This window comes from Chionomys nivalis, chromosome 1 (assembly GCF_950005125.1).
Source record: "Chionomys nivalis chromosome 1, mChiNiv1.1, whole genome shotgun sequence".
Classification (NCBI taxonomy): domain Eukaryota; kingdom Metazoa; phylum Chordata; class Mammalia; order Rodentia; family Cricetidae; genus Chionomys; species Chionomys nivalis.
The window spans coordinates 136299466-136327294 of record NC_080086.1 but is presented as its reverse complement, the minus strand read 5'-3'; the positions used below and the strand labels follow the sequence as shown (position 1 = coordinate 136327294).

The 27829-nt window shown below is 45.1% G+C and overlaps 1 protein-coding gene and 2 non-coding genes across 8 annotated transcripts; all 3 read left to right on the top strand.

Annotated features, from left to right (window-relative positions):
- Positions 1-8616: 8616 nt before the first annotated feature.
- Positions 8617-8706, top strand: Trnay-gua (transfer RNA tyrosine (anticodon GUA)). The gene is given in 2 exon segments: positions 8617-8653; positions 8671-8706. It is a non-coding gene; the product is annotated as a tRNA-Tyr (tRNA).
- Positions 8707-9034: 328 nt separating this feature from the next.
- Trnaa-agc (transfer RNA alanine (anticodon AGC)) lies at positions 9035-9107 on the top strand. The gene has a single exon. It is a non-coding gene; the product is annotated as a tRNA-Ala (tRNA).
- A 419-nt stretch (positions 9108-9526) lies between these two features.
- On the top strand, positions 9527-27779 carry Agbl5 (AGBL carboxypeptidase 5). Of its 6 annotated transcripts, none has more exons than XM_057765687.1 (15): positions 9527-9644; positions 10693-10950; positions 11162-11333; positions 11605-11768; positions 12452-12629; positions 13046-13224; positions 13622-14084; positions 14493-14662; positions 14977-15112; positions 15599-15807; positions 16492-16706; positions 24593-24748; positions 26143-26255; positions 27018-27151; positions 27518-27779. In XM_057765687.1, exons 2-15 carry the CDS (start codon positions 10739-10741, stop codon positions 27687-27689), a joined length of 2673 nt encoding a protein of 890 aa, XP_057621670.1. In that variant the 5' UTR covers positions 9527-9644; positions 10693-10738; the 3' UTR covers positions 27690-27779. The 6 variants fall into 6 exon arrangements, 5 of the variants coding, with proteins under 5 accessions (XP_057621670.1, XP_057621662.1, XP_057621645.1 ...); XR_009056862.1 differs by adding an exon at positions 26533-26579 and having other exon boundaries at positions 9535-10950; positions 27518-27650; XM_057765679.1 differs by having other exon boundaries at positions 9535-10085.
- Positions 27780-27829: the final 50 nt, after the last annotated feature.

Below are 27829 nucleotides of genomic sequence, written 5' to 3'. Positions count from 1 at the left end.
CAGCACTAGAGAGAGGCATAAGGCAGGAGGAGTTCAGAGCAGTCTGAGGTCTGGTGGAGAGCATCGCAGTCTACAGGCACGCTAGGACAGGATTGCCCTTTGTCTGAGCCTTGCTGAGGTAAGAACTCTCTGGTAGCTTGGCTGCTTGGCTTTTCCGATCTTCAGTCTCTGTGTTTATATTGTTCGTGCTACACTCTCCTTCCATTGTGAGATCCTGGGGGCTTGAAGTCAGGTCATCCAGAAACTGACTTTCACACAATGAAGAGTTTCTTCTGCTTTTGGATTATGTTCATTGCTCTTTACATATTTGATAGAATTCACATTGAAGTTCTCTGCTTCTGAATTTCTTTCTGCTGGATGTTTCTGAGTACTGAAATCCTTTTTCGTTCTTCAAGTTTTTCCGTATCTTTCTGAGCCATTCTAGATAACTTGTGTGTTTCCAGGAATTTGTCATCAGTAAGTAGATTGCCTAATTTTGTTATGTAATCACATATAGAACTTATTTTTTAAATTCTTTTACCTTATATGCTTCTCTTTAAAAAGTACATCATTTAGCATGCCTGTGTCCATATGTGTGAATTCGTGTGCTGGAGCATCAAGTATGTGTGTGTCTGGGGATGGAGAAATGAGAGGATGATCTGCAAAAGCTGGTTCTTTCCCCCTCCACCACGTGGGGCCAGTTGTCAGCCTAGTAGCAAAGGCCCTTACCTGTTGAGCCATCCTGACAGTATAAGTGCTTTTGTTTTAAAATAGATTGCCTATACCTAAGCATATTTCAAATAGGTTAGAAGAAAATAGGAAAAAGTTTAAAAGAAATATGTGAATATTTAATCCTCATTTGCATAACATGCTAAATTTCAAAGCAATGGAGAAAGGTCCTAGAGGAAATGGTTGATAAATGACTGTACACAGAATTTTAAGGTGCATCTATATCATAAAGCATCACACACAAAAAATTAGAGAAAAATATTTGCCAGAAATACACCCTTGATGTTAAAAATATAAAAATCTACTCTAAATATAAAAAAGCTCTGAACACAAAATTGTGTGTAAGAGACATAATTCATAAGTAATTCTGCAAGTGAATGGCAGGCTTGTAAAAAGATCCGTTACATCAATAAAGTGAAAATATAAAATAAGACACAACTTACTTTATATTATGTATTTTATATTATAAGATGCATATATTACGTATTTATTTTATAAGATGCATATTTATATATTTCTATTGTATTATTATATTATTTATGTACTATCTATATATTATATTATTTATATTATAAGATGCATATTTATATATAAAAGATATTTATAGTATAAAATGCGTATCACTAATAAAACATTTCTCTTTTATACATCCGTTTATTATTTAGTGTTACATGTGTATTGTATGGGGGTGCATTGTGTTCTTTTTTATTGTTTTTATTGAGTTATGCATTTTTTCTTATTCCCCTTCCTTACTCCCTTTTCCTTTCTACTCACTTCCTGCCCCTCGTGTTCCCAATTTACTCAGGAGATCTTGTCTTTTTCTCCTTCCTGAATGGATCCATGTATGTCTCTCTTAGGGTCCTCTTTGTTGTCTAGGTTCGGTGGGATTGTGGACTGTAGGCTGGTTGCCCTTTGCTTTATGTCTAATATCTGCTTATGAATGTGTATATACTATATTTGTTTTTCTGGGTATGGGTTACCTCACTCAGAATGGCTTTTTCTAGTTCCAACCATTTGCTTGCAAATTTCAAGATGTCATTATTTTTCACTTCTCAGTAAAAATTTACACTTCTGTGTAAATGTACCACATTTCCTTATCCATTCTTTGGTTGAGGGGCATCTAGGTTGTTTCCAGGTTCTGGCTATGACAAATAATGCTGCTATGAACATAGTTGAGCAAATGTCCTTGTGGTACAATTGAGCATCATTTGGGTATATACCCAAAAGTGATATTGCTGGGTCTTGAGGAAGACTGATTCCTAATTTTCCTAGAAACCACCATATTGATTTACAAAACAACTGGACAAGTTTGCACTCCCACCAGCAATGGAGGAGCATTTCCCTTACTCCACATTCTCTCCAGCATAAGCTGTCATCAGTGTTTTTGATCTTGGCCATTCTGGCAGGTATATCTGAGATGGTATCTCAGAGTTGTTTTGATTTGCATTTTTCTCATGGTAAGGAAGTTGAGCATTTCCTTGGGTGTTTTTTGGCCATTTGAGATTCGTCTACTGAGAGTTCTCTGTTTAGATCTGTACCCCATTTTTTAAATTGGATTATTTGGTATTTTGATGTGATCAAAGGCTGCTTGTTAATTCCCGGCCGCTCAGAGCCTAAATAATCACACAGCAATTATTTTTTTTTTTTTTTTTTTTTTTAGTTTTTCGAGACAGGGTTTCTCTGTAGTTTTGGAGCCTGTCCTGGAACTAGCTCTTGTAGACCAGGCTGGTCTCGAACTCACAGAGATCCGCCTACCTCTGCCTCCCAAGTGCTGGGATTAAAGGCGTGCGCCACCACCGCCTGGCACACAGCAACTATATTATTTAAAATACTGCTTGGCCTATTAGCTTATGTATATTTCTAGCTAGCTGTTATATCCTAAACTAACCCATCTCCATTAATCTGTGCATCACCACGAGGTTGTGGCCTACAGGCAAAGTTTTGGTGTGCTCAGGCGAAGGCATCTGTCTCCTGCAGCAGCTTCATGGCTTCTTCCCAACTCTTCCTCTCTCTCTCTCTCTCTCTCTCTCTCTCTCTCTCTCTCTCTCTCTCTCTCTCTCTCCATCTCTGTTCAGATTTCCCACCTGGCTTTACTCTGTTAAGCCATTGGCCAAAAGCAGCTTTATTCATTAACCATAAAAGCAACACATATACAGAAGGACTTCCCACACCATTTTGGTGCTCAGTTTCTTGAATTCTTTGTATATTTTGGAGAACAGACCTCTGTCCAATGTGGGGTTGGATCTTTTCCTATTCTGTATGCTGTCATTTTGTCTTGTTGACTGTGTCTTTTGCTTTACAGAGCTTTTCAGTTTCAGGAGGTCCCATTTATTAATTATTTCTCTCAGTGTCCGTGCTACTGGGGTTATATTTAGGAAGTGGTCTCCTGTGCCAATGAGTTCAAATATACTTCCCACTTTCTCTTCTATGAGGTTCAGTGTGGCTGGCTTTATGTTGAGGGCTTTGATCCATGTGGACTTGAGTTATGTGCATGGTGATAGATATGGGTTTATTTTCATTCTTCTACATGTCAACATCCAGTTATGCTAGCACCATTTGTTGAAGATGTTTTCTTTTTTCTATTTTATAATTTTAGCTTCTTTGTCAAAAATCAGGTGTTCATGGGTGTATAGATTGATATCTGGGTATTTGATTTGATTCCATTGATCCTTCTCTCTGTTTTTATGCCAATACCAAAAGCTCTATAGTTTGAAGTCAGGGATTGTGATGCCTTCAGAAGTTCCTTTATTGTACAGGATTGTTTGGGCTCTCCTGGGTTTGTTTTTCCATATGAAGTCGAGTATTGTTCTTTCAAGGTCTGTGTAGAATTTCGTTGGGATTTTCATTTTTGATAAGATTGCCATTCTTACTACATTAATCCTACCTATCCAAGAGCATGGGACATCTTTCCATTTTCTGATGTCTTCTTCAATTTCTTTCTTCAAAGATTTAAAGTTTTTGTCATACAGGTCCTTCACTTGTTTGGTTAGTTACCCCAAGATATTTTATGTTATTTGTGGCTATTATAAATGTTGATGTGAAAATGGACACTATAAAATAATCCCACACTAACTCAGAATTGAGTATAATAAGGGATAATTTATTTAGGGGTAGACTCACAGATCACAGTCCTCTCCATGAACGGGGAAGAGGAAGCGAATCCCGAAGCTGGGAGAGAGCGCGCACGTGCTTTATGTCAGCGTTTATAGCACAAGAGGCCACACGACAATCCTCCTACATTACTGAAGGCGTTTATCAGTTGTAGGAGTTTCCTGGTAGAATTTTGGGGTCATTTATGTATACTGTCATGTTATCAGCAAATAGTGAAAGTTGAACTTTTTCTTTTCCAATTCCTGTCCCCTTGATCTCCTTTTGTTGTCTCTAGAACTTCAAGTATAAGTTGAATAGATATGGAGAGAGTGGACAGCCTTGTCTTGTTCCTGATTTCAGTGGGATTGCTTTGAGTTTCTCTCCATTTAGTTTGAAGTTGACTGTTGACTTGCTGTATATTGCCTTTATTATATTTAGATATGTACCTTGTATCCCTCCCTGCTCTCTCCAAAATATCATGAAGGGGTGTTGAATTTTGTCAAAGGCTTTTTCAGCATCTAATGAGATGATCGTGTGTGTGTGTGTGTGTGTGTTTTTTTTAATTTCAGTTTGTTTATATAGTGGATTACATTGATAGGTTTTCATGTTGTGTCATACCTGCATCTCTGGGATGAAGCCTACGTGGTCATGGTGGATGATTTTTCTGATGTGTTCTTGGATTCAGTTTGCCAGTATTTTATTGAGTATTTTTGCATCAATTTTCTTGAAGGAGATTGATCTGTAATTCTCTTTCTTAGTAATGTCTTTGTGTGGTTTGGGTAACAGAGTAATTGTAGTCTCATAAAAAGAGTTTGGCAATGTTTCTTCTGTTTTCATTGTGTAGAACAATTTGAGGATTATTGATACTAGTTCTTTAAAGTTCTTGTAGAATTCTGCACAGAGACCATCTGGCCCTAGGCATTTTTTGGTTGGGAGACTTTTGATGACTGTTTCTATTTCCTTAGCAGTTATAGGTCTATTTAATTTGTTTATTTGGTCTTGATTTAATTTTGGTATGTGGTACTTATCCATAAAATTGTTTGCTTCCTTTAAGTTTTCCAATTTTGTGGAGTACAGGTTTTTTAAGTATGACCTGATGATTCTCTGGATTTCCTCCTTGTCTGTTGTTATGTCCCCCTTTTCATTTCTGATTTTGTTAATTTGGATATTCTGTTTGCCTTTTGGTTAGTTTGGATAGAAGTTTGTCTATTTTGTTGATTTTCTCGAAGAACCAACTCTTTGTTTCATTGATTCTTTGTATTGTTCTCTTTGTTTCTATTTTTGTTGATTTCAGCTCTCAATTTGATTATTTCCTGTCATATAGTCCTCCTGGATGAGTCTGCTTCTTTTTGTTCTATAGCTTTCAAGTGTTCTGTTAACTCACTTGTGTGGGATTTTTCCAGCTTCTTTATATAGGCATTTAGTGCTATGAACTTTTCTCTTAGCACTACTTTCATTATGTTCCATAACTTTGGGTATATTGTGTGGTCATTTTCATTGAATTTTAGGAAGTCTTTTATTTCTTCCTTGACCCAGTGGTGATTCATTTGAGCATTGTTCAGTTTCCATGTGTTTGTGGACTTTCTGAAATTAGTATTTGTTATTGAATTCTAACTTTAAGTCATGATGATTCGATAAGACACAGGATTATTCCAATTTTTTTGTATCTGTTGAGGTTTGCTTTGTTACTGAGTATGTGGTCGATTTTGGTGAAGGTTCCATGAGGTGCTGAGAAGAAGGTATATTCTTTTGTGTTTGGGTGAAATGTCCTATAGATGTCTACTAAGTCCATTTGAGGCATAACATCTGTTATTTTCCTCATTTCTCTGTTGTTTCTGTGTGGCAGACCTGCCCAGTGGTGTGAGGGGGTGAAGTCTCCCACTGTTAAATATATGGGGCTTGATGTGTGCTTTGAGCTTTAGTAATGTTTCTTTTATGAATGAGGGTGCCCTTATACTGGGGACATAGATGTTCGTTATTGAGACTTCATCTTGATGGGTTTTTCCTGTGATGAATATGAAATGACCTTCTACATTTCTTTTGGCTAACTTTAGATTGAAGTCGATTTTGTTAGCTATTAGGATAGCTACACCAGCTTGTTTCTTAAGTCCATTTGATTGGAAAATCTTTCCCCTATCCTTTACCCTGAGGTAATGTCTTCTTTGTAGTTGAGGTGTGTTTTGTGTATGCAGCAGCAGAATGGATTCTGTTTTCATATCCAGTCTGTTAGCCTGTGTCTTTTTATGGGTGAATTGAGTCCATTGATATTAAGGGTTATTAATGACCAGTGATTGTTTGTTCATGTTATTTTTTTGGTACTGGTGTTATTGTGTGTGCATTTCTCTTCTTTGGGATTTGCTGGTGTGGGAATATCTATTTCCTATGTTTTTGTGGATGTAGTTTTGGGTTTGAGTTTTCCTTCTAGTACTTTCTGTAGGGCTGGATTTGTGGATAGGTATTGATTTAATCTGGTTTTGTCATAGAATATCTTGTTTTCTCCATCTATATTGATTGAAACTTTTGCTGGATAAGTAGTCTGGGCTGGCGTCAGTGGTCTCTTATGTGCCTACATGATGCCTGTTCAGGACCTTCTAGCTTTCATTGTTTCCCTTGAGAAGTTGGGTGTAATTCTGATAGGGCTGCCTTTATACATTGCATGACCTCTTTCCTTTGCAGCTCTTAGTATTTTTCTTTATTCTGTATGTCTAGTGTTTCGATTATTATGTGTTGAGGGAACTGCTGTTAGCACAGCCTGCTGCGCTGCTGAGGCTTCCTCTCCCAGGACCTGGTGACCCGACCGCCATTGCTGCTGAGATGGTCTGGGTCTGTGGCAGGTCTGTTCTTGAGCATGTCCTGGTATTCATGTGGAGGTCAGAGGACAACTAGGAAGAGTTGGTTCTCTCGTCCTCCATGAGGGTCCAGGGAATCAAACTCGGGTCCCTCTGGCTTGGCAGAAAATGTCTTTACTGCTAAGCCATCTTAATGGTGCTGAAGGATTCTTTAATACTTAAACCAGTGGAAAAAAAAATACTTAAACCAGTGAATGCCATGATAGAATTTTGTATATTCTAGGAATATACTTGGCAACTTTTATCAAAAGGTAGAAAAGTCTCACATTGTCTGGTCAAACAAGTACGCTCCTAAAAGTTTTCTAGATGAGTAAGTAGAAATATGGGCAAAGATTTCTAAGGCTGTGCACGTTGGGCATGGAGGTGTTATGCCCAGATTGCAGGTCTCAGGGACCAGCTTCGACAAAAATACCACTTGCCAGGGTAGGGACATCATGGGGATCAGAAATATACGTAAAAAGTATGAAGATGCAAAAATAATAAAACAGAAACCACAGAATAGTACCGGGAGGGTGTTCCAGAGAATGCTGGAATCGCCTGCGTTTAATTTCCAATTATTTAAAATACCCCGACCCCAAAAGGTAGGAGTAAGATTTTTAAAAAAAACTGCATTAACATGATACAAGGAAATGAACAGAGGCGGGTGTGGTGTTGCACGCTTTTATCTCAGCATTCTGGATGCAGAGGCCTGCGAAGCTCTTCGAGTTCGAGGCCAGAAAGACCCCAGACTCAAGCCCGACACCTAAAAAAACGGAACAAAACAAAAACACCAAAAAAACCAAACCTCCAGTAGAGCGTACATTTGTACAGACAGCGTCGTCATTGCACTAAAAGTCCTTAAACCACTCTGATCTAAGCAGTGTTGGGCCTGGTTAGCACTCGCGTAGAAGACCCCTTTGGGAATACTTTGTGCTGTAGGTCTGAGAAACAAATAGATAAGTATGTTTTGTGAATCTCACATTTTAAAGGCGTCGGAATTAAATATAGCAAGGGAGGAAGGAGAGGGGGCGGGAATAATGGGGACAGGAATAATGGAGAAGGAAAGAGAAATATGAATTACTTAAAAATGCTAAACGTGTGCCCTGAAAACTCTCCACAGCTGAGGTCCAGGCACTGTGGCAGCATTCCCTCGCCCCCAGCAGAATGAAATCGTAAACAAGATTTCAAACCATCATTCCACCTAGCTGGACGTTCCAGAACTGGAACTGGAGACCAGGTCTCTGGACACACCCACTCCGCCAGACAGAGCCGGCTGCGCGGAGGACCAGGGGGTTGAATCTGTTCCTTAAAAAATAAAAATAAAAAATCTCGTAGCTTTCAGTGAGCCAACAGTGGCCTGGCCCTGTGAGGAAGAGCAACAAATACTTGAGCTCAGATAAGGAGCAGGGTCGGGGTAGACACAAGGTCCACCCATCCAGAGGAGACGCTTGGTTACCAAATGACAGCGAAGGAGTCCAGGTGGGACGGAAATCCTTCCCAGACCTCGAAAACCAGTGAACTTGTTTAACAAGCGCTGGGCACTGCAGATCGGGCAGTTCGGGAGACTGCACCCAGCCGGCCCAGGGTACTCGGGATCAGGAATCCGCGTCCCCCGCCATATCCTAGGGTCTGGGACACAGGGATCGCTCATCTCCCGCGGCTCGGCGTTTCCTTCTGGCGAGGGCCTGAGTGAGTGTGTTTCGCACCATCAGGAGCATGCTTTTTACTTGCACCACGCCAAAAACCAAAAGAAACCTGGATCTGAAGCAGCGAACACGATTCGCAGTCCCCAAACACCAAGAGTGGTGTCAGCATAGCGGGAGGAAACGCCTGCTCAGCTTGGCCGGCCGCAGGGTGCAAACCGGCGAGCCTGCTCTTTCGTCTTCCTTCCGGCTCCGGCTCGCCCAAAACTGCTGAGAAACAGGCCAGAACGCAGAAAAATTCCCGATAAGCATTAGAAGGAAAATGGCAAGTTCCAGGAGCAGCGGAGCCTTCGATAGCTCAGTTGGTAGAGCGGAGGACTGTAGTGGATTAAGCCCTAGCAATCCTTAGGTCGCTGGTTCGATTCCGGCTCGAAGGACTTCGTACATTGTTTTTCGCTTCATCCTATTCCAATTATTCGCGGGGAAAAGCTATAATTTGGTTATAGGCAATGTATTTGCTTGACGACTGTTGACCTGGGGTGCGGCCGAAGGCAGTTGAATAGTCGAAGTACAATGCATTTTGTTCGAGCAATGGGTGTAAAGATGATTACTGCAAGAAAAGTCCTTATTGCTTATGTGTTTATTACATGGTTCAGTTTCAAAACCTTGCCGAGAGTTTCAACGTACTTTACGTTAGAAATTTTCCGTTTCAATGGGCCTCCGGCAAACCTTGTAAAGGCAATAGGAAGGCAGAGTCCAACAGCTGGGGGATTAGCTCAAATGGTAGAGCGCTCGCTTAGCATGCGAGAGGTAGCGGGATCGATGCCCGCATCCTCCACTTTCCTTTTGCGATCCACAGCCATGCTATGGTCAACACTAGACAGGTCAACACTGGCAGGTTCCCGGACAACTTGTTGTTGGCCTTTTGCTAGACAGTAGCGCTAAGGGCACGGTAGGCAAGGATCCGCTTCACACGGCGTCTTCTTGTCCACAGGTGAGTCTTTCCCTGTTGCCCGCGCCCTGGCTTTGTCTTTCCCGCCTCGGGGTGGCGGGCCGTTAACCGCCTCCAGAGAAGACGCTGCCTGAGCGGCGGACGGCGCTGGCCCGCGGGAAGCCCCCAAACGGCCCCCTCACAGGTACCTGCCAACGTGCACGGAACCCTGCGCGCCGGCCAATGGCAGCACGCTTTACTGGGCGGGTAGCCAGCTGCGACTGCGGCCAATAGGCAAGAGACTTCTTGTTTCCTGGCAGAGCGGGGTCCCGGCACCGCGGCTCTCTGGTTTTGTGTGGGTCCTGGGTGGAGGGCCCGGGTGCCGGGGCCCGAGGTGCCGCCTCGCTAGCGGGACAGGGAGCGGGAGCAGCGGCCCGGAGAGAGGTGAGGGGCTCTGCGCGGACTGCGGCCCCGCGGCCGGCCCCGCCCCCTTCTCAGCCCGCTCCGCCCGAGCCCCTGTCGAATGCCACCCCGCCCCCCCGGCCTGGCGCGGTCGGCCGACCCCGCCTCTGGCTGACCACCTCCGAGCCCGTGGCCTCACCTCTGACCCCTAGGACCAGCCTTCCCATCCTCCAGTGTCTCTGTCTCGACCCCTCCCACGCCTCCAAACCCTTCCCTGCCCTGGACCAGCCAGTCAGTGCGAGGGTCCTCGCGAATCAAGGAGCTGCTTGCTGCTTCCAAGCGCGATTCTACTGGCCCAGCCTTCCAAAGGGTGCTTAGGACACCCGTTACCCACATCTTCGAGGGTAGCTTTTGCACAGGCTCCAGTGTCTACAGGGCGGGAGGATGGAAACAGACCCTAATTGGAACTGAGGTTCAGGGCAGGTGAGCAAGTGGCTTTGGCCAGGCACAGGCCATGTTTTTCTAGTTTTCATAATAGGCATAGTATAGAAAGGGGGTGGCAACTACAGAAACAGCTCTTGAAGGTCTCATAGAAACAACAGCATGATTCTAGTCAGTGCTTGTGAAGACAAAGGGGTAAAGAAAGGAAGCCACCATTTACACTTAGAAATTTAGTTCTTTCTGCTCTGGGCTGCACAGTACAAAGCCAATCTAGGAAATGTTAAAATGGCCCCTCCCTCATAGAGTCGGTGGCAGCCATCTGACGTCCAGTCTCTGCTCTTTAGGTTTCTGAGAAGCATGAGAGTCTAGAGTTTGCCAACTCAGCCAAAGAAGCCATTGAGCATTTGATTTGGCAGCAGCTGCGTGTAGTTAAATGGGGTCTTTCAGGTTACTCATAACCTTTGGGTGTCCAGGGACAGAGTTCTGCTTTCTCTTGATCTTGCTGGAAGGCTACTTCCATGTTTTCTAAGAAAGGGAGTATTTTGCTTCATAGAATACTAAAAGCATTTCTCATCTATCCAAAGATACCCAAAAACATTGTTGCATTTTTCTCTCCCGCCTGCCTACAAACCCTTTCCTTTTCCCCCAGCTCTCAGGGCCTGTGTGGGGCAAGAGGATGCTTTCCCAGCCCCACCATGGAGCTGCGCTGTGGGGGATTGCTGTTCAGTTCTCGCTTTGATTCAGGGAACCTAGCCCATGTGGAAAAGGTGGAAACGGTTTCTAGCGATGGGGAAGGAGTAGGAGGGGGGGCTTCAGCCCCCACTAGTAGCATTGCTTCCCCTGACTACGAGTTCAACGTGTGGACCCGGCCGGACTGTGCTGAAACAGAATTTGAGAACGGGAACAGGTATGAGAAGTGAGAGGGTGGGCGGGAATGTCCAAGTGCCCTGATGCAGAGTGTAGTCTGTCCTTTGACTTACAGACCGTAGTGTCTCGTTTCCAACCCCTCCCGTCCTCTTTACTAAATAGCTCTATGCAGTTTTGACTTGACCCCCATTTCCCACACATTCTCTCTCTAGCCCTCCCACATCTGACAGCTGGTCTCTCTTGGTTCTCAGGTCATGGTTCTACTTCAGTGTCCGGGGAGGAACTCCAGGGAAACTTATCAAGATCAACATTATGAACATGAACAAGCAAAGCAAGCTATATTCTCAGGGCATGGCCCCCTTTGTGCGCACGCTGCCTTCCCGGCCACGCTGGGAACGCATTAGAGACCGGCCCACCTTCGAGGTAAGTTCTTCATTAGGGGTAAAGACCAAGTGCTAGTACAGGAAACAAGTTCCTGAAAGAGAGTATGAGGCAGGTAGCACCCCTGAGTTTAGTATCTTCTTTCTTCCACCCCTAGTTGGGGTCCAGGATGAGCCCCTACTTCAGCAAGCCTGAAGAAGCTGGCTTTCATGGAAAGTATCAGAGGGCGGGGAGTTGGTAAAGGTGTTCCTAACAGGAGGAGCTCAGTTCTGACAGATGACCATACCCCTCCTCTTCCTCCTCTGCTGCCCAGATGACAGAGACACAGTTTGTGCTGTCCTTTGTTCACCGCTTCGTAGAGGGCCGGGGAGCCACCACCTTCTTCGCCTTCTGCTATCCTTTCTCCTACAGCGACTGCCAGGATTTGCTAAGCCAGCTAGACCAGCGCTTTCCAGAGAATCACTCTACCCATAGCAGGTACTAACCAACCCTTACCCTTGCCACACTGCCTTAGATCCTGTAGTACCTCTACTGCTTCTGGCTCTTAGCCAGAACTTCATCAGTCTTTTCCCTGTGTGAATGCGGCATTCTGAAAAAGGTGTTCCTTTACAACCACAATCAGCACACCACCACCTACACTCCTTCCCCCATGTGCCAAGTTCATGTCCTGTTCGGTTCTCACGAGTTATCTAGAATTTGGCCAGTACTGTGGCTGCCCAGCATGTCTTCTTCATCTGCCTCCAATGACAACTCTGTATATGCAAGTCTATCCTAAAGCCCCACAAACTAGGAAATCAAACAGGAAGTTCACCCTAAATAAAAGGGGTGAAGGAACAACAGCAAGATGGCTCAGTGAGTAAAGAAGGGTGCTTGCTGCCAAGCCTGATGATAGGAATTCGTCCCCAGAACTGACATGATAGAAGAGAACCAACTTCTGCAAACTACTCCAACGGGCTCGTGTGCACGCATGCACTCCCATTTCAGTCCTGTATTCTGCACCTGGCAGTACAGGCCCACAAATATCCTTAGACTCACCAGTTGAAGGGACTAAGAGGTCCCAAAGGTTATGGGGAGGGACCAGATAATACAAGTCCTGAGCTGGTGACGCTGCTCTTTCCAGGACCTCAGGGACTTATGACTAATGATTTTATCCCCCATAGTCCTCTGGATAGCATTTATTACCACCGGGAACTTCTCTGCTATTCTCTGGATGGACTTCGGGTAGATCTACTAACAGTCACTTCCTGCCATGGGCTTCGAGAAGATCGGGAGCCCCGTCTAGAGCAGCTATTCCCTGATCTTAGCACTCCCCGACCCTTCCGTTTCACAGGCAAAAGGGTGAGTGGGGAGAACATAGGAGCAGTCCTCTTGGGTGGAGAAGACGGCTCAGTGTTTAAGAGCACCTGATACTCTCACACAGGATCCTTGTTTGGTTCCCATCACCCACGCTGTCTGTGGTTGCCTTTAACTCCTGCTCCAGGAGGTATAACAACTTCCACACTTCACAGGCACTTGTAGACGGACACACAGACATACACATAAATAAAACAAAATAGTACTCTCGCCTTATTCTAGCTCCAGCCACTGTGGATAATTTAAAGCTTTACCTCTATGCATTCTGGACCCAACTTAGCTTGTAGCCCAGGGCAGAGGGCTGCAGTGCTGTAGCTCTGGCAGACAGCCACTCCTGCCCACATACGTCAGGGTGGAACTACAGCACTACTGACCTTCGTCTGCTTTCCTCTCCACCTCAGATCTTCTTCTTAAGCAGCAGGGTACACCCTGGAGAGACTCCGTCTAGCTTTGTCTTCAATGGCTTTTTGGACTTCATCCTTCGACCTGATGACCCCCGGGCGCAAACCCTACGTCGACTCTTTGTCTTTAAGTTGATTCCTATGTTAAACCCTGATGGTGTGGTTCGGGGCCACTACCGGTAAGTAGCCTAAACCTTTTTGGATTTCCTCAGTTTCTCTTATGTCCCACGTCTCTGTGACAGATAGACAGCCTTCTGACTTGTCTGTATTCCTAGTCCTCTTGTACCCTAACAAGGACGAGTCCTTTTAATGCTCCAGTGAGCTGAGAAGGGATGGCATCTACATGCACTCCTGGGCTGAAGCAAAAGTAGGCTAGGTGAAGACTACTTGGGTAGGGGCTGTCCTTGGATTTCTATAGTAGGAGGACAACAAGTCAAGGAAGGGTCATGTCCTCCTTTCTTTCCCAGCATAATTTAAGCCATGCACTCGACAAGTCTTCCAGCCTCCTTATCACCTACTCTAGTGTCTCTTGCTGGCCCAGACACCTAGACCCTGTTCAGTCCTGTCTTCCTACAGCACAGACTCCCGTGGGGTGAATCTCAACCGTCAGTACCTGAAGCCTGACGCCATCCTGCACCCAGCCATCTATGGCGCGAAAGCTGTGCTTCTCTACCATCACGTGCACTCCCGGCTCAATGCCAAGAGTCCCTGTGCCCCGCAGCCCAGTCTCCATCTCCCGCCGCCTGAGACTCCTCTTTCTGACCTTGAGAAAGTCAACAACCTCCACAATGAAGCTCACCTTGGACAGCCATCTGATGGGGAAAGCCCTGAGACCTGGGCTGAGACAGAGCCAGCAGCAGAAGAGAAGACTGACACTGTGTGGGTCCCGCCACAACAGTCTCCTGAACTGGAAGAGCCAGCCCCTGACACCATCCCCCCAAAAGAGAGTGGTGTTGCTTACTATGTGGACTTGCATGGGCATGCTTCCAAAAGGGGCTGCTTCATGTATGGAAACAGCTTTAGTGATGAGAGCACCCAGGTAGGACTCTAGGTACGGTGTAGCAGTTGGGAGATGAGGGTTAGGTTACAGGCAAGGTGGGAAGGTGGCCTTCTGGAGAAGCAAGCAGGAAGGTCTGTGCACACTCCCTCTGCACAAGCTTCAAAGGACAAAGAGATGGCACTAGCACCTTACAGCCACTGAGTGAAGAGCAAGCTACCGGCACCCCAGTTCTATAGAGCTTGAGAACCAGAGCAGGAAAATGTGGCAGGAAATCTAAGAGCTTAAAAGAAATAATGTTCAGCAGTGAGACTTTCAAGAAACATTGATTACTGCCGATGGCTATAATGCTATATGCTACATAGTCACATGACTGTCTGCCTTAGTTTTCTTGCCCCTATCCCTTTTTTCTGTATTGTCTTCTGAGTTGCCTTTTCCTCCCTCAAACAGGTGGAAAACATGCTATATCCAAAGCTCATCTCCTTGAATTCAGCCCACTTTGACTTCCAGGGCTGCAATTTCTCAGAAAAGAACATGTATGCCCGAGACCGTAGAGATGGCCAGTCCAAAGAGGGAAGCGGTCGTGTTGCAATCTACAAAGCCTCAGGGATAATACACAGGTTGGGAGGAAACTGGCATAGTTGAGAAAATAACTTATTTAAAGAAAAAAAATACTTATTCCTAGGTGTTTGAGGGGCTGGAACCACCCAAGTCTTAAAAAGAGTCTCAATTAGCACAGTTGGCATTAATCACGGAGTCTTATTTTTGGAGGACTTCCTGGGCACGCGGTCAGTAGTTAGTTGGGAATTATTAGCACTTTCTCTTGGTCTACTTGTTTCCAAGTGATCACCTTCTTAAGCCATCTCACTGCCCCTCGCTGTTCTGCCCCAGCACCTGTTCAGACAGGACACTCACAAAGGTCTCTGTGTCTTAGCTACACACTTGAATGCAACTACAACACTGGACGCTCAGTAAACAGCATCCCTGCTGCCTGCCATGACAATGGGCGCGCCAGCCCCCCTCCGCCGCCAGCTTTCCCCTCCAGATACACTGTGGAACTATTTGAGCAGGTATGAATCCATAGACTAAGTGGGGAAGTGGGAACAGTTGATGCTCTGCAGAGTTGTGTGATTTTCTTCAGTTAACTGTCATGGTAATGGCAAAAACACAGGCATGATTTCTGACCCCCAACCCAGACATTACCCTGGGACAGCTAACTAAATCACCTGGCCTGAGCTGATATTCCTCATGGATTCATTCACTCCTAGGCTCAAAAGCACCCATTATTATAGTCTTGGTATGTCTGTTTCTAGGCATGTAAGAGAGATAAAACTTGAGGTTGTAAAAGATACAAACTCATAGTGTCAACCAAAAGCACACCAGTCCCTGCTCAGAACAGCAAGCTGTAAACAGGCTTGAGATAAAGAACCTGGGCACAAAATTCAGGGTACCCACTGTTACGTCTAGCTTCCTCTTGCCTGTTGTGCTGTGTACCACTCCCCTAACCAGCAGCTAGATTAGAGGACAAAGATACTAAACCATACAACTCCCCACAGGTGGGACGAGCTATGGCCATCGCAGCTCTGGATATGGCAGAATGTAACCCCTGGCCCCGAATTGTGCTGTCAGAACACAACAGTCTCACTAACCTGCGGGCCTGGATGCTAAAGCACGTGCGCAACAGCAGAGGTCTGACCAGCACTGTGAGCGTGAGCGTGGGCGTGAGCAAGAAGAGAGGAGCTCGAACTCCGCCCAAAAGTAACAAGTAAGACCAGCAGCGTGGCGAACTCCGCCCAAAAGTAACAAGTAAGACCAGCAGCGTGGCGAGTGCAGGAAGGTTGGCAGACTCTAAAGGGGTGCTGTGCTCTGGGTAAATGAAGACTGGTGGGCCGGGCGGTGGGAGCACACACCTTTAATCCAGCACTCAGGAGGGAGAGGCAGGTGGATCTCTGTGAGTTCAAGGCCAGCCTGGTCTACAAGAGCTAGTGCCAGCCAAGACAGGCTCCAAAGCTACACAGAGAAACTCTGTCTCACAAAACCAAGAAAAAAAGAAAGAAAAAGAAAACTGGTGGAATTACTTCAGTTTTTGAGAAGGGAGCCTGGTCCCTCTCACCTAGAGCTATATCTCAGGGAGTTGAAAATCAGGCCAAGGGACTCCTAGATCCAGAGAAGTGTGGCCAGAGTGTGGCAGGTCTGATCCCAAAGGTAAATGACTTAAGTGAAGAGGGTTCTAGAGCCAGCACCACGGCTACTTAGGATGACCGCCAAGATTAGGAGGTATGCCCCCAAGTTAAATGCTCCATCCATGGATATGCATTCCCTCCTTTCTTCCTGGCAATGGATTTTTATGCCCTTTAACTCCGGAAGTGAATTTTAATTGCTACATCCTAAGGAAGCCTGAGGACACTTCTTCCCAGGTGCAGAGTAACTGGTATCTGCTTCTTTGCAGTGGATTGCCCATTTCCTGCTCTGAAAACACCTTGAGCCGGGCTCGAAGTTTTAGCACTGGCACAAGTGGTGGTGGTAGCAGCAGCAGCCAACAAAATTCTCCACAGATGAAGAACTCTCCCAGCTTTCCTTTTCATGGCAGTCGGCCTGCAGGGCTGCCAGGCCTGGGCTCTAGCACCCAAAAGGTCAGCCATCGGGTGCTGGGCCCTGTCAGAGGTAAGCCAGTCTGGGAGCCCCTGCAGCAGGTGTTCGGTTGTTTGGGGCATTGCTGGGGGAAAAGAGCTTGAAAACGTGCAAGGGGTAAATCAATAAAACTAGTCTGTAGCAGAAGAATCCACAGTCTCTCCTGTGACCTTGTTGTTCCCTACGGCTTGACTTCAGGACAATACTGTGTATGGCCGGCCACAGGAAGAAGTCCTGGGGATTGTAGCTTCAGCACATGCTAGGAGCCAGGGACATTTCCAAGGACAAAACACTAGCTAAAGCAGTGCCAAACACAGACATGGGACTTCCATATCAAGGACAATGTAGCAGTGTCTTCATGTTGGCAGTAGGAGGAAATTCAAACTGTAGCACTGTCCACGGCCTCTGTGGGCTGAAACTTCCTGGCTTCACGGCTACTCAGATAGTAATATCAAGATTCCATTCTTCCAAGGAAAAACTGAAGCAGCTTCTCTCACAGACTTACAAACCAGCAGTCTATCCTCATCAGTGTGCACAGTGGCACAACTAGGCAATAGTAAGTTTTAGATCTCACTTGACGAGATTCTGGGTAGGAAATTTATGACCAAATCATGGGTTTGAAGGGATGGGGTTGGGGGCAGGGAACAAAAGCTGGCAGGAAGCTGGATTGTGATTGGGGAAGAGAATTTTATAGTATTAGTTCTAGAAATAGACACCACAAATCAGTACTGTTGATGTCTTGTGGGCTATAGAAATTTGTCAAAACATGGAGACTTGTAAGCTGGAACTAAGAGCTGTTATTTTTGTGAGCATGTTTCTACTGTTAAGTTTGCACCCTCCTTTTGGAATGCCCTGATATGCACTGGTTAGTGTCTATAAATCTGATTGCTAGTTAGAGAAGCTGCAGAGGAAGCTCAGCTTGAGCTAATTAGAATGTTCTTATTTCTGATACAAAACTTGGTTCTGTTTATATTCCAACCCCATTGACAGTCTAACTCATAGCACTATGCTTTAACATATTAGTAACAGTAATGCTTCATATTAGATAGCATTTAATAAAGAATAAGACAGTATCATAAATAGGTTCATTTCATCCAAGCAGGTCCTGTGGGATGCAGAGTGCGCCCATTTTTCTGATGAGACTTAGACTGCTTTAGGAAGGGCTTGTCCAGCTGGGTGTGGTGGCACAGACCCGTAACACTGGCTTGGTAGGCTGAAGCAAAATGACAATTGAAGGCCAATCTGGGCTCCCTAATGATTCTTCTCCCAGGGGTGAAGTGGTGAAGAATTGTTTATTCCTTAAATGGCAATTATTCCAGTTTGTCTTCTAGGTTTTTAGTATATCTAGTCTCCCATAGTCAAATCTGGATGAAGTTTTGTTTTTTGTCAGCCTTTCCTAGATCATAGCTCATTTCTTTATCAGCATTATAAATTTTCCTTCCTTGACCACAAAGGGCCTTTTCTATATCACTTGCATGAGGATTCAAGGCAGGGTTTTTTTTGTTTTGTTTTGTTTTTGTTTTTGTTTTTTTTTTGAGGCAGGGTTTTGTTCTGTAGCCTAGATTGGCTTAGGATCCTCTTGCTTCAATTTAACAAATGCTGGGTTATAGGCAGGCTATCATTCCCAGTTTGTAATCAGTATTTTAGTGACACCCTCCAGTCTCACTTCCTGATGCAAAATTTTTCTGAAATCCTTGATGTGAGGGCCTGGTATTCTTTCTCTTGTTGCTTCCCCAGAGAACTAATAGAAAATATTTAGCCTGAGCACCAAGTAGTTCTTGCTTGATTGACGAGAAGCTTCACAGAGGAAACAAGACAGTAAATATACATTAAAAATACATGCACATTATAAACATTCAGGGCACTTGGGGGGCTGCTGTGGTAGGTCATGAGTAATGAAGCAAAGAAGTTCAGTTGAGAAACGGCTTTGAAAAACAAATAATATGTGGCTTGACAAAAACATTCCAGAAATGAGAAATGACAGCCATGATCAGAAACACATCTCCTGGGTGGACAAAAGCATGTATACTTAGCTGACATACAAGGGCTACACCCTTCACCACAAAATCTGGTGAAGAAACGTGGAAAGTAGAAGTGTTTTGAAAACAAGGATGTTTAAAATAAGGCATATGGTAACAACGATATGCTTCTAAGAAAAATAGGAACAAAGTACTGCACTGCATGCCTGAAAGGGAGAGGGGAGACTGGCTTGCAGTCATTTATTTACACATGCGCTACTAGAGCCTGGACCAAGGCCTGCAACAGAGACGTCTAAGCATTAGAACAGAAGCAGCAAGATTCAGTAATGGTAAAAAACAGGTGAGCTAGGAACCTTCACAGTTATATGCAGAGGAAAGTTATGGTGACACTCAAGACACTTTGGGGAAAACCATGAAAAGCTATTTTAGACACACTTATATTCCTTAAGTTATCTGGGGAGATGTCCTGTAGGCAAGTGGAGGACTGGAGAACTAAGTCACCACATCGAAGTGCCAGTAATGCTAAGTGAGAAGGCATTCTTGCGTTCTCAGGTGAACGAGCTTGGAACAAAAAGAGCTGACTAGAGAAGAGATGCCCCCAAGACTTGCATAAATACTTGTAAAAGCAGAGAACTATGGCTTTGAAGTCAAGGGTCAAGATAAAAGTTACTATCAAAATAGTGTAGGGAGTTAAAAGTTAAAAAGTAGGAATCTTAAAAGTGTTCTGCTGGGCATTTGCTGGCATTGTTCTTTGAAGGCCCTCAGGAAGGGAGGCTGGTTCTGATTTTAGATAGGGCTGCAATGCAGACTAACATCTGGACATGGTGTTTTCAATCAACTCTTGAGAAAACTTGTCTAGGGTGATCTGTCCTGCAATGTTACAGTGTGACATTTGTTTTCACGTCTCTGGCTCTCTGGCCTCTACCACAGCAAGCTATATGCTTTGTTTATTTGCATTTATTTATTGTGTGTGAGTGTATGTTGTCTATGGGCAAGGGCACATGCCACGGCCCCCAGTGGCGGCGAGAGAACAACTGATGGGAGTTCTCCTTCCCTCTCTACCATGTGGGTCTTGGATACTGAACTCGGCCATCCTGGCTTGCCTGTTGTTTTCAAAGCTAGAAAGAAAAAAACATGACCCCCCAGAACACAGAAATTTTAACTGTAAATGAGCTATACTTTCCCAAAATTTGAACTGTGGTTTGATAATTTTGTTGATTTGTGAATTTATAAAATTTCTATGTCAAGTGTGGCGGTACATGCCTGTAATCCCAGCACTTGGAAGATAAAGAAAAGGTCATCCCTTGGCTACAGAGTGAGTTTAAGGCTCTACCCACCCATTCCCCATAAAAAAAAAAATCAATTACTGTATTATCATATTTAACTATATATTTTATTGGTTTTATTGACTAGAACAAACATGATATTGGGGGTTCCAGGGAGTTTTCTCAAGGTAAAGATCTGGGCAGCTCAGCCAGCAGCTTAAGGCAGACAGGGAACTGGTCTGAAAGGCTCCATTTCAAGCTGGGAGATGGTGATGTAGAAGGCCAATGAAAGCCAACTTCAGACAGGAAAGCTCTTACCACATGAGGCCAAACAGTTCTGAGTTGGTCTTAATTCCTGTGCCTGACCTTAGGGCCAGAATCTACCTGACTCCCAGCTACAAACCGTGCTCCTCCTACCTTCCCAGATCTGTAGCACAGCTATAATCTACCATCTCACAGACACCAACAAGACTATCTGTAGCTGCTGTGACTGTAGGGAAAGAGGGCACTGGAGAGCAATACAGTGAAGTGAGAAAAGGCAAAGGCATGCAAGAACTGCAAAAGTTGCCAGACAGTGATGGCGCACTCCCAGAACTTGGGAGGCAGAGGCAGGGGGATCTCTGTGAGTTAAGAGATCCAGCCTGGTCTACAGAGCAATTTTCAAGACAGGCTCCAAAACTACAAAAAAGAAAAAGAGAAAGGAAAGGGAAGGGAAGGGAAGGGAAGGGAAGGGAAGGGAAGGGAAGGGAAGGAAGGAAAAACTGCAAGAGCTAAAGGGGTCAGGGTAACATTATACAGAGGCAGGTGATGCACCCAGGACACAAAATTCCACACTCATGCAGCTGCCCCTTTCAGTTTTGCATCCGAGGTTTCTCACTTGCATGATTCTAGTCTTGCCCCTTCAGCCTATCTATCCAGCCAGATGTTGTGAAAGGTGAGGCAGGAGCCTTTAACTGTCGCCCTCTCACCAGCACCTCTCATCTGACTCCCAGTTCTGTCATTTGAACCTGCTATTACTAGAACTCTTGCCTGGCCTAGTCAGTGCCTTGGCTCAGCTAACAGGCAACTTTTGGTAGAGTAGTTAATGGCCAGCTCTCAGTGGCAATGAGTTCCTCTGGGGTGAGTCAATAGGACTTGCTGTCTCTATCACCATTGCCACTTTGACCAGTATCAGGAAATCCACCAACACTAGGACCTAGCACTATGCCTAGCACTTCAGTATTCAGCAAATGCTTACTATGTGATGAAGGAAAAGTTTAGCTGGGAGTTAAATTAATGCTTAATCTAATCTTTCTAATTTTCATAGGGTTGTAAGAACCAGCTGTGTGAGCATTCCAAAGATTCAATAATATCTAGGGTACTACATTGAGAGATGTCCCAAAGATGTTTGGAGAGATGATGTAGACTCTAGGTATAAAGCAACAGACTTAATATTTCCAACTATGACACCTTAGGAATGTGCACCCTAACTCATTTCACATGAGGGCAGCCTGGCTCAACTTAGTGTGGTTCCAGTCCTATCTTGCCAGTCCCAGCTTGTTACCATAAAATACCATTTTACCACCTGTGGAAGCAGAGCCAATCACAGTACTCTGAAATCGGCATTACACTGTTGACTGTAACTCAAAACTAAATACAGAATTGGGGCTCCTTTTATCCTCTTAACAGAAATAGGGTAAGACCTGGATTAAGAGGAGTTAAAAGTCAAAACACAAAGTGAGCTAGAACAGGGTGATGGTTCATGCCTTTAATCCCAGTACTTAGGAGACAGAGGCAGGCGAATCTGAGTTCAAAGCCAGCCTGGTCTACAGAGTTCCAGGACAGCTAGGGCTGTTAAAGAGACTTGTCTTGAAATACTCCCTCCCCTTTCAAAGTGAGCCAGCTGTGTTTCCATTGACAAATTACAGGAAGGTGTTAAGGCAGTCTTTAAGTAATTTATTGAAATGCTTGTCTTTATATTTCCCAGACTCACCAGACCTTGCCTTTTTTTTCAAAACCTGAGCTTTAAGCCTTGCTTTCTTTCTCAAGTTCTAGTCTCCCATTTTGTGTTGCCTTTTTTTTTTTCAATCTTTTTATCTGATTTGCTTCATTATTTCCAGAGTGACACTCAGCACTCTATTACTAGAACCTACATGTGTCCCAAAGGTTTGTCTTTTTTTTGTTTTATTTTCGAGACAGGGTTTCTCTGTAGCTTTGGAGCCTGTCCTGGAACTCCCTTTGTAGACCAGGCTGGCCTCGAACTCAGAGATCCGCCTGCCTCTGCCTCCCGAGTGCTGGGATTAAAGGCGTGCGCCACCACCGCCCGGCTTTTTTTTTTTTTTTTAATGTGACAGAAGTTCATATAGTCCAGATTGGGTTCAAACTCACTTTGTAGACAACTGGCCTCCTGCCTTCACTCCAGAGTGCTGGGATTATATGTGTGTGTTCCCATACTCTTAACCATGTTCTTGCTTCTTCATTACTTGAGGGTAAGGTGAAGGATCGTGCTGTCACGGGATTTTAGCTTGCCCGTATGTAGACATGATTTCTGATCTACACATCCCATTATTTCTGCCTACTGTGCTGAGGAACATGCCTTCATTTGTATGACAACGTCTCACTGTATAATCCTGGCTTGTCTAAAACTTGCCATGTAGATAAGGCTGGCTTCAAACTTGAGAACTCTGCCCACCTATGGGGTTGAAGGTACACATTCTAAAAGACAATTTCAGTACTCACATTTTCAATCCATACCACCAGTACCCACAAGTCACTGAGGGTGACTAATGTTACAGGCTGATGTGGCCACAAGTCTCTCCGACTCCTGTTCTTACCAGCATTTCGGCTCTCACTAGCCCCCTAAGGTCTGGTTGTTTTATACTCTTACAAATCTAATTTAGACTTTAATTGCTATCCAGTGCAGGGACACATAGCAAGAAGGGCTTCCATCCTAAGATCAATCAAAATAGTCTTTGAAACAGGGCCTCAGCCGGGCGTTGGTGGCGCACGCCTTTAATCCCAGCACTTGGGAGGCAGAGGCAGGCGGATCTCTATGAGTTCGAGACCAGCCTGGTCTACAAGAGCTAGTTCCAGGACAGGCTCCAAAACCACAGAGAAACCCTGTCTCGAAAAACAAAACAAAAAAAAAAAAAAAAGAAAGAAAGAAAAAAAAGAAAAGAAACAGGGCCTCATTGTGAAGAGCATGCTGGCCTAGAACTTGTAGTCACCCTGCCTGCCACAACCTTCTGCATGCTGGGATTACAGGTTTGCACTGTTTCGTATGTAACAGTGGCACAGCCTGCTAAAACCCAGTACAGTCACCTCATACCTGTACTTGTATTAAAAGACACCTAGAATACTGACACCAGTGTTTTGTTTCTACGACAATTCAAGAGCACCTGGCACCTGCTAAAAGCCACTGAACCTGTACTGTAAGTCCCCTGTCCCATTCACCTACCATCTGTCTCTGGTGCCACACCCTTCAGAACCTGTAGTAGTCAAGTTCAGGCCAAAGGAGTACGTCGGAGTACTACCCCTAGAAGTATGCCCATAAACTTTAAGAGGTGACTGATCTATAAACAACTATACTAGCCATGTGAAAAAGGGAACTAATTTTGCCTGTAAATGGCCAAGTTAACATTTACAGGGAGCTGACATTTGAGATGGAACATGGAAGAGACTCAAGGTACTGCCTAAAGAAAAACAAATTTCAAAGGAACCACACAGCTAGTAGCAACCATGGCTGAGTTATGAGCGATGAAGCTAGCATCCTAATGATAGGTAGCCAAGAAACAGCATAGGACCCTGAATATAAGGGTTTAGAATGGACTTTATCTTTAAAAGACCTTTAGAATTTAGCTACATGTAGTAGTGTGGTGAATGCATACAGTCCAAGCGTTTGGCAGGGTGTGGCAAGACCAAAAGTTCAGGTCTAGCTTAGGTTATACAGTGAAGACAGTCTGGGCTATACAGTGAGGATCTGTCTGCAGATAAACTGTTTCTCCCTTACCCAAGCCTCAGTGAATAATAATTTTTAAAAAAAGTTTCTATTTTAGGATAACTTGGTGGCACCTATGTAAAAGTATGATTTTTTTTTTTTTTTTTTAAATCAAACCAAGGGAGAGGATGGAGAGTGAAAATATCCATTTATACCCTGGCAACTGCATGAATAAGATGCAAGTGTCGAACCATCAGGATTTGACTAAACAAATGGAAATGCAAGGGAGAAAATGAAGTGAGCTTCCTAGCACACAGCAAAGGAGTGGGGAAAAGGCAGTAAGATTTGGTTTGGCAATCAGAGACTTAGGGAGAAAATGGCCTTAGAGATTACAGGACTTAAGAAAAGAGGAAGGCCAGATGGCTGGAACATTGGTCCTTAAGTGGCAGGAAGATCAGTAAGAAAAGGAGCAGTTAGAGGTGAGGGAAAAGTCTAGTAAGGCCATGTTCTAGAAGCTGCAACTTTTAACCAGAACAAACTGGTAGGATGAGAGCTGGCTGAGATTTAGATGGCTGGAGTCAATAGTAGATGTCTTTCATCTCAGTTGCTCCAGAACAGGGCAGGTGACTGCTTTGTTGACAAACTTGAAAACAGGCATCTTCTGACCATGCCTGACCAGGGGAAGCCAGCAAGTCAGTGAAGCCCATCATATGGTGTCTCACTTATTTTATCTTTACCTGCTGTGCCCTTTCCACTCAGAGCCCCGATGCCCAGACAGAAGACGGCGGCAGCAGCCACTGAACCATCGTCCTACCACAAGCAGCCTGGCCCCATCTCCAACTCTTGCTAGTTCTGGCCCAGCCTCCTCACGAAATCTGGGCTCCTGTCTACTGCCCAATTCACTCAGCTTATCAGGTCTGTACCCACTGCCCCTGAAATCCGAGTTGCCCAGCTTCTTGTCTTCTGTACCACCCAGGGCTTAGACAGGCTACCAACTAAGCTTCAAGAAGAAACCCTTCAGCCATACTGCTACCTAACCTGGACTTCCTTTCTTGACCTGATGTATACAGGCCACTTCAGAGCAGGTGTGAGTTATTCTCCTGGTACCTCACACTCCTAACACATGTGCCTTTGTATGGGAGGGTGGAATTCAATGAAATGAATTTGTAAAATAAAGTAACAGTTAACATTTATTGAACGTTCACTCTGTGCAGGAACTGCTCTATACTATCTAGTCCTCGCTTGTAGCTCAAGAATGTGAGGACTTTCTACCTGCAAAGTGCTACTTAATCAAGTTCCCTAACTCCAAGAGCTAGGAGTAGGGATAAAATTGGAACATTTAAAACAACACAGGCTTTTCACCTATGATTATAAATGGCATCCTATACAACTAAACTTAAAGGCACCTACTTGTATTTTAAGTTAGAGACCCAGTGGTATAAGGAAATAAATGGGATTATTTTCTTTTTCTTTTGAAACAGGGTCTCTCTTTGTAGTTCTGGCTGTCCTGGAACTCTTTGTAGACCAGGCTGGCCCCAAACCCATAGAGATCTACCTGACTGCCCTGAGTGCTAGAATTAAAGATCAACAATTAATTATTAGAAACAATCCATGCCCAGCAGGATTGTTTCCTGTGATTGAGTCCAACATATACTGTACCAACCTACCAATTTCTAATCAAGTTAGTCCTCAGTCCAGCTGTTGCACATAATGGACTCCCCCACTCCCCCTTTGAGACAAGGTCTATGTAGCCCGCTGTCCTGGAACTCATTATATAGACCAGTTGGTCTTCCAGTTCTGCCTCTGGAATGCTGGGATTAGAGGCATGACCACCATGCCTAAATACCTAAACATCTGATTGGAGTGGGCTCTAACGTTTACAAATTGAGTCATTAAACTTGAAAGTTTAATTTTAACTCAAAGTGGCAGCTTCACTTCTTGGGTCAGATTAGAACCCCTCAGAAGCAATTCTGCCACCCAGAGAACATATGACAACATCCAAGGAGGTTCTGGCTATTACAATAGGGAAGGATCTAGGGAGGAAACAGCACACACAATTTGAGGTAGGGATGTTGGTAAACATCCTACTATGCACAAAATCACTGCAACAACAAATGATTGTACCGCTAATTCAATGATGCTGAGTGAAGGGCTGCTGGTATATAGCTCAGTGGTTGGGCACCGGCTTAACATGAAACCCTAGGTTTAATCCCCAGCACCATAAACAAAACAAGGTCAAGAAACTGATATAAATGAAGTTACCTTCTCTTCTAGTCCTGCCTTGATGATCAGTTTCCTCTGTCCTCTAGGGAGCAGCTGCTCATCCTCGTCTTCAGGGGACAAGCCAGAGGCTGTCATGGTGATTGGGAAAAGTCTGCTAGGGGCTGGTGCTCGGATCCCCTGCATTAGGACTCGTTTGCAGGTAAAATTTGGGGTGGGGGGGTCTTTCCTTGTCCTTAACATTAGCAGAGCCCAGGAAGACACTGTTCTCCTGAGCACTGGGAGGGAAATGCTGAGTCCTGCTTTACAGCCTCTGTCACCAGCCTATCAGAGCTGCATGGTACCTGAGTGTTAACCTACCCAGTCCCAATCAGCCAGGTATCTCAGACTCCATTGTCCCTGCCAGATGCGCCCCAACCGCAGCCTGCTAGCTTTGGCTTTCCCTACCCGTCCTTAGCGTCTCCTCTCTTTCTGACCAGACCTGCCCGAGGAGAGTTTCCGCCAGGAGGGGTCCCGGATTCCCCAGGTAACACATCTGGTTACTGCTCCTAGTAACAGCCCTACTATCACCTCCAACTTAGACAAGCTCCTCTGGATGGGTGAAGTTTAAGCTGCTCTGGCAGGGGCGGAGGCTCAGAAAGCTGAGGGAGGTCTGCCAGTCCCCTACCATCTTTATTTATACGGCTTCTCAACTCAGCCACCTCTTAACCATGGGATACCCATGGAGGTGAAATGCTGGGCCCTTTGCCACCCTTAGATAAGTAAGACTGGCATGTTGTCATAAGCTGAATCTGGAAGTTCTTTAGCTGCCACCCTGCCTCATCCTCTCAGCGAGGAACAGTGCTCAGGACTCCTGTGCTAGATTCTTATGCACGGAAACTCTAAAAAAGAAAAAAAAAGAAAAGAAAAGCCTCACGGGAGAAAAAAAAAACAAAAAACCTCTTAGACTACCCTGTCCACACAGGCTAGGCCCAGGTTGGGCCGGAGCTCACCGCCGACTCGCGGAGGGATGAGAGGCTCTTCAAGCCCCATATCCCCTATCCCCCAGACCAGAGAGAGCAGTGAGCTGGAGCCGGGACCCCGCTCTGCTACACCAGGGTGAGCACCGGAGTCCAGTCCTCCGTCCTTCATTTCTACTACCCCTTCACCCCATTTCCACATGCAGGACAATTTTCTCCTTTTCTCATTGATCCCAAAGACTAAATGCACTTTCATTATTAATTTAGTCCCTGATTTTTATTCCACCATGGCCTGTCTTCACTTCACAGTGTAACTTGTAGTTAGGCCCTTAAGGCCTAGCTAGGCACTAGCTTGCTAGTTCTGATAGCAGACTTCTGTGCAGTAGTGAATCTACCTAGTCCTACCCATCTTCACATTTCCCTCTTCACCTCCCAGCCCCTGGCTAACAGACCAGAAATGGGGCTGTTTCCACAACCCTGATTTCCTCTCTCTTCTCTGTTACAGGCTGCCTCAGGCCGGCCCCCCACGGCCCCACTCTGCCCCTGCCTTTTCTCCTATTTCCTGTACTCTATCTGACTCCCCAACCCGGATTTGTTACAGCAGGGGGCCCCTGAACCAGTGTGAGGTTTGTTTCGTCCCTAAATCTCCATCACTCACTATTTCTCCCAGGGTCTGACCATGCCTTTACCTCCATGCCCAGGACATAGACCTAAGGTGAGGGAACACAGTGAACGATATGTTAGTCCCGTCTTCCAGCTGCTGGTATCATGTGACAACGTAGCTCCTTGGGATACCACGCGTCCGAGGCCTTGCAGA

Excerpts from the sequence above, each read along its gene's own strand:
- Agbl5 (XM_057765662.1), top strand. The coding sequence starts at position 10,562 with ATGTTTTCTAAGAAAGGGAGTATTTTGCTTCATAGAATACTAAAAGCA. Across the intron at positions 14,085-14,492 it reads TTAGTGATGAGAGCACCCAG|GTGGAAAACATGCTATATCC; the intron begins GTAGGACTCTAG and ends TCCCTCAAACAG. Across the intron at positions 24,749-26,142 it reads CAATTCACTCAGCTTATCAG|GGAGCAGCTGCTCATCCTCG; the intron begins GTCTGTACCCAC and ends TCTGTCCTCTAG.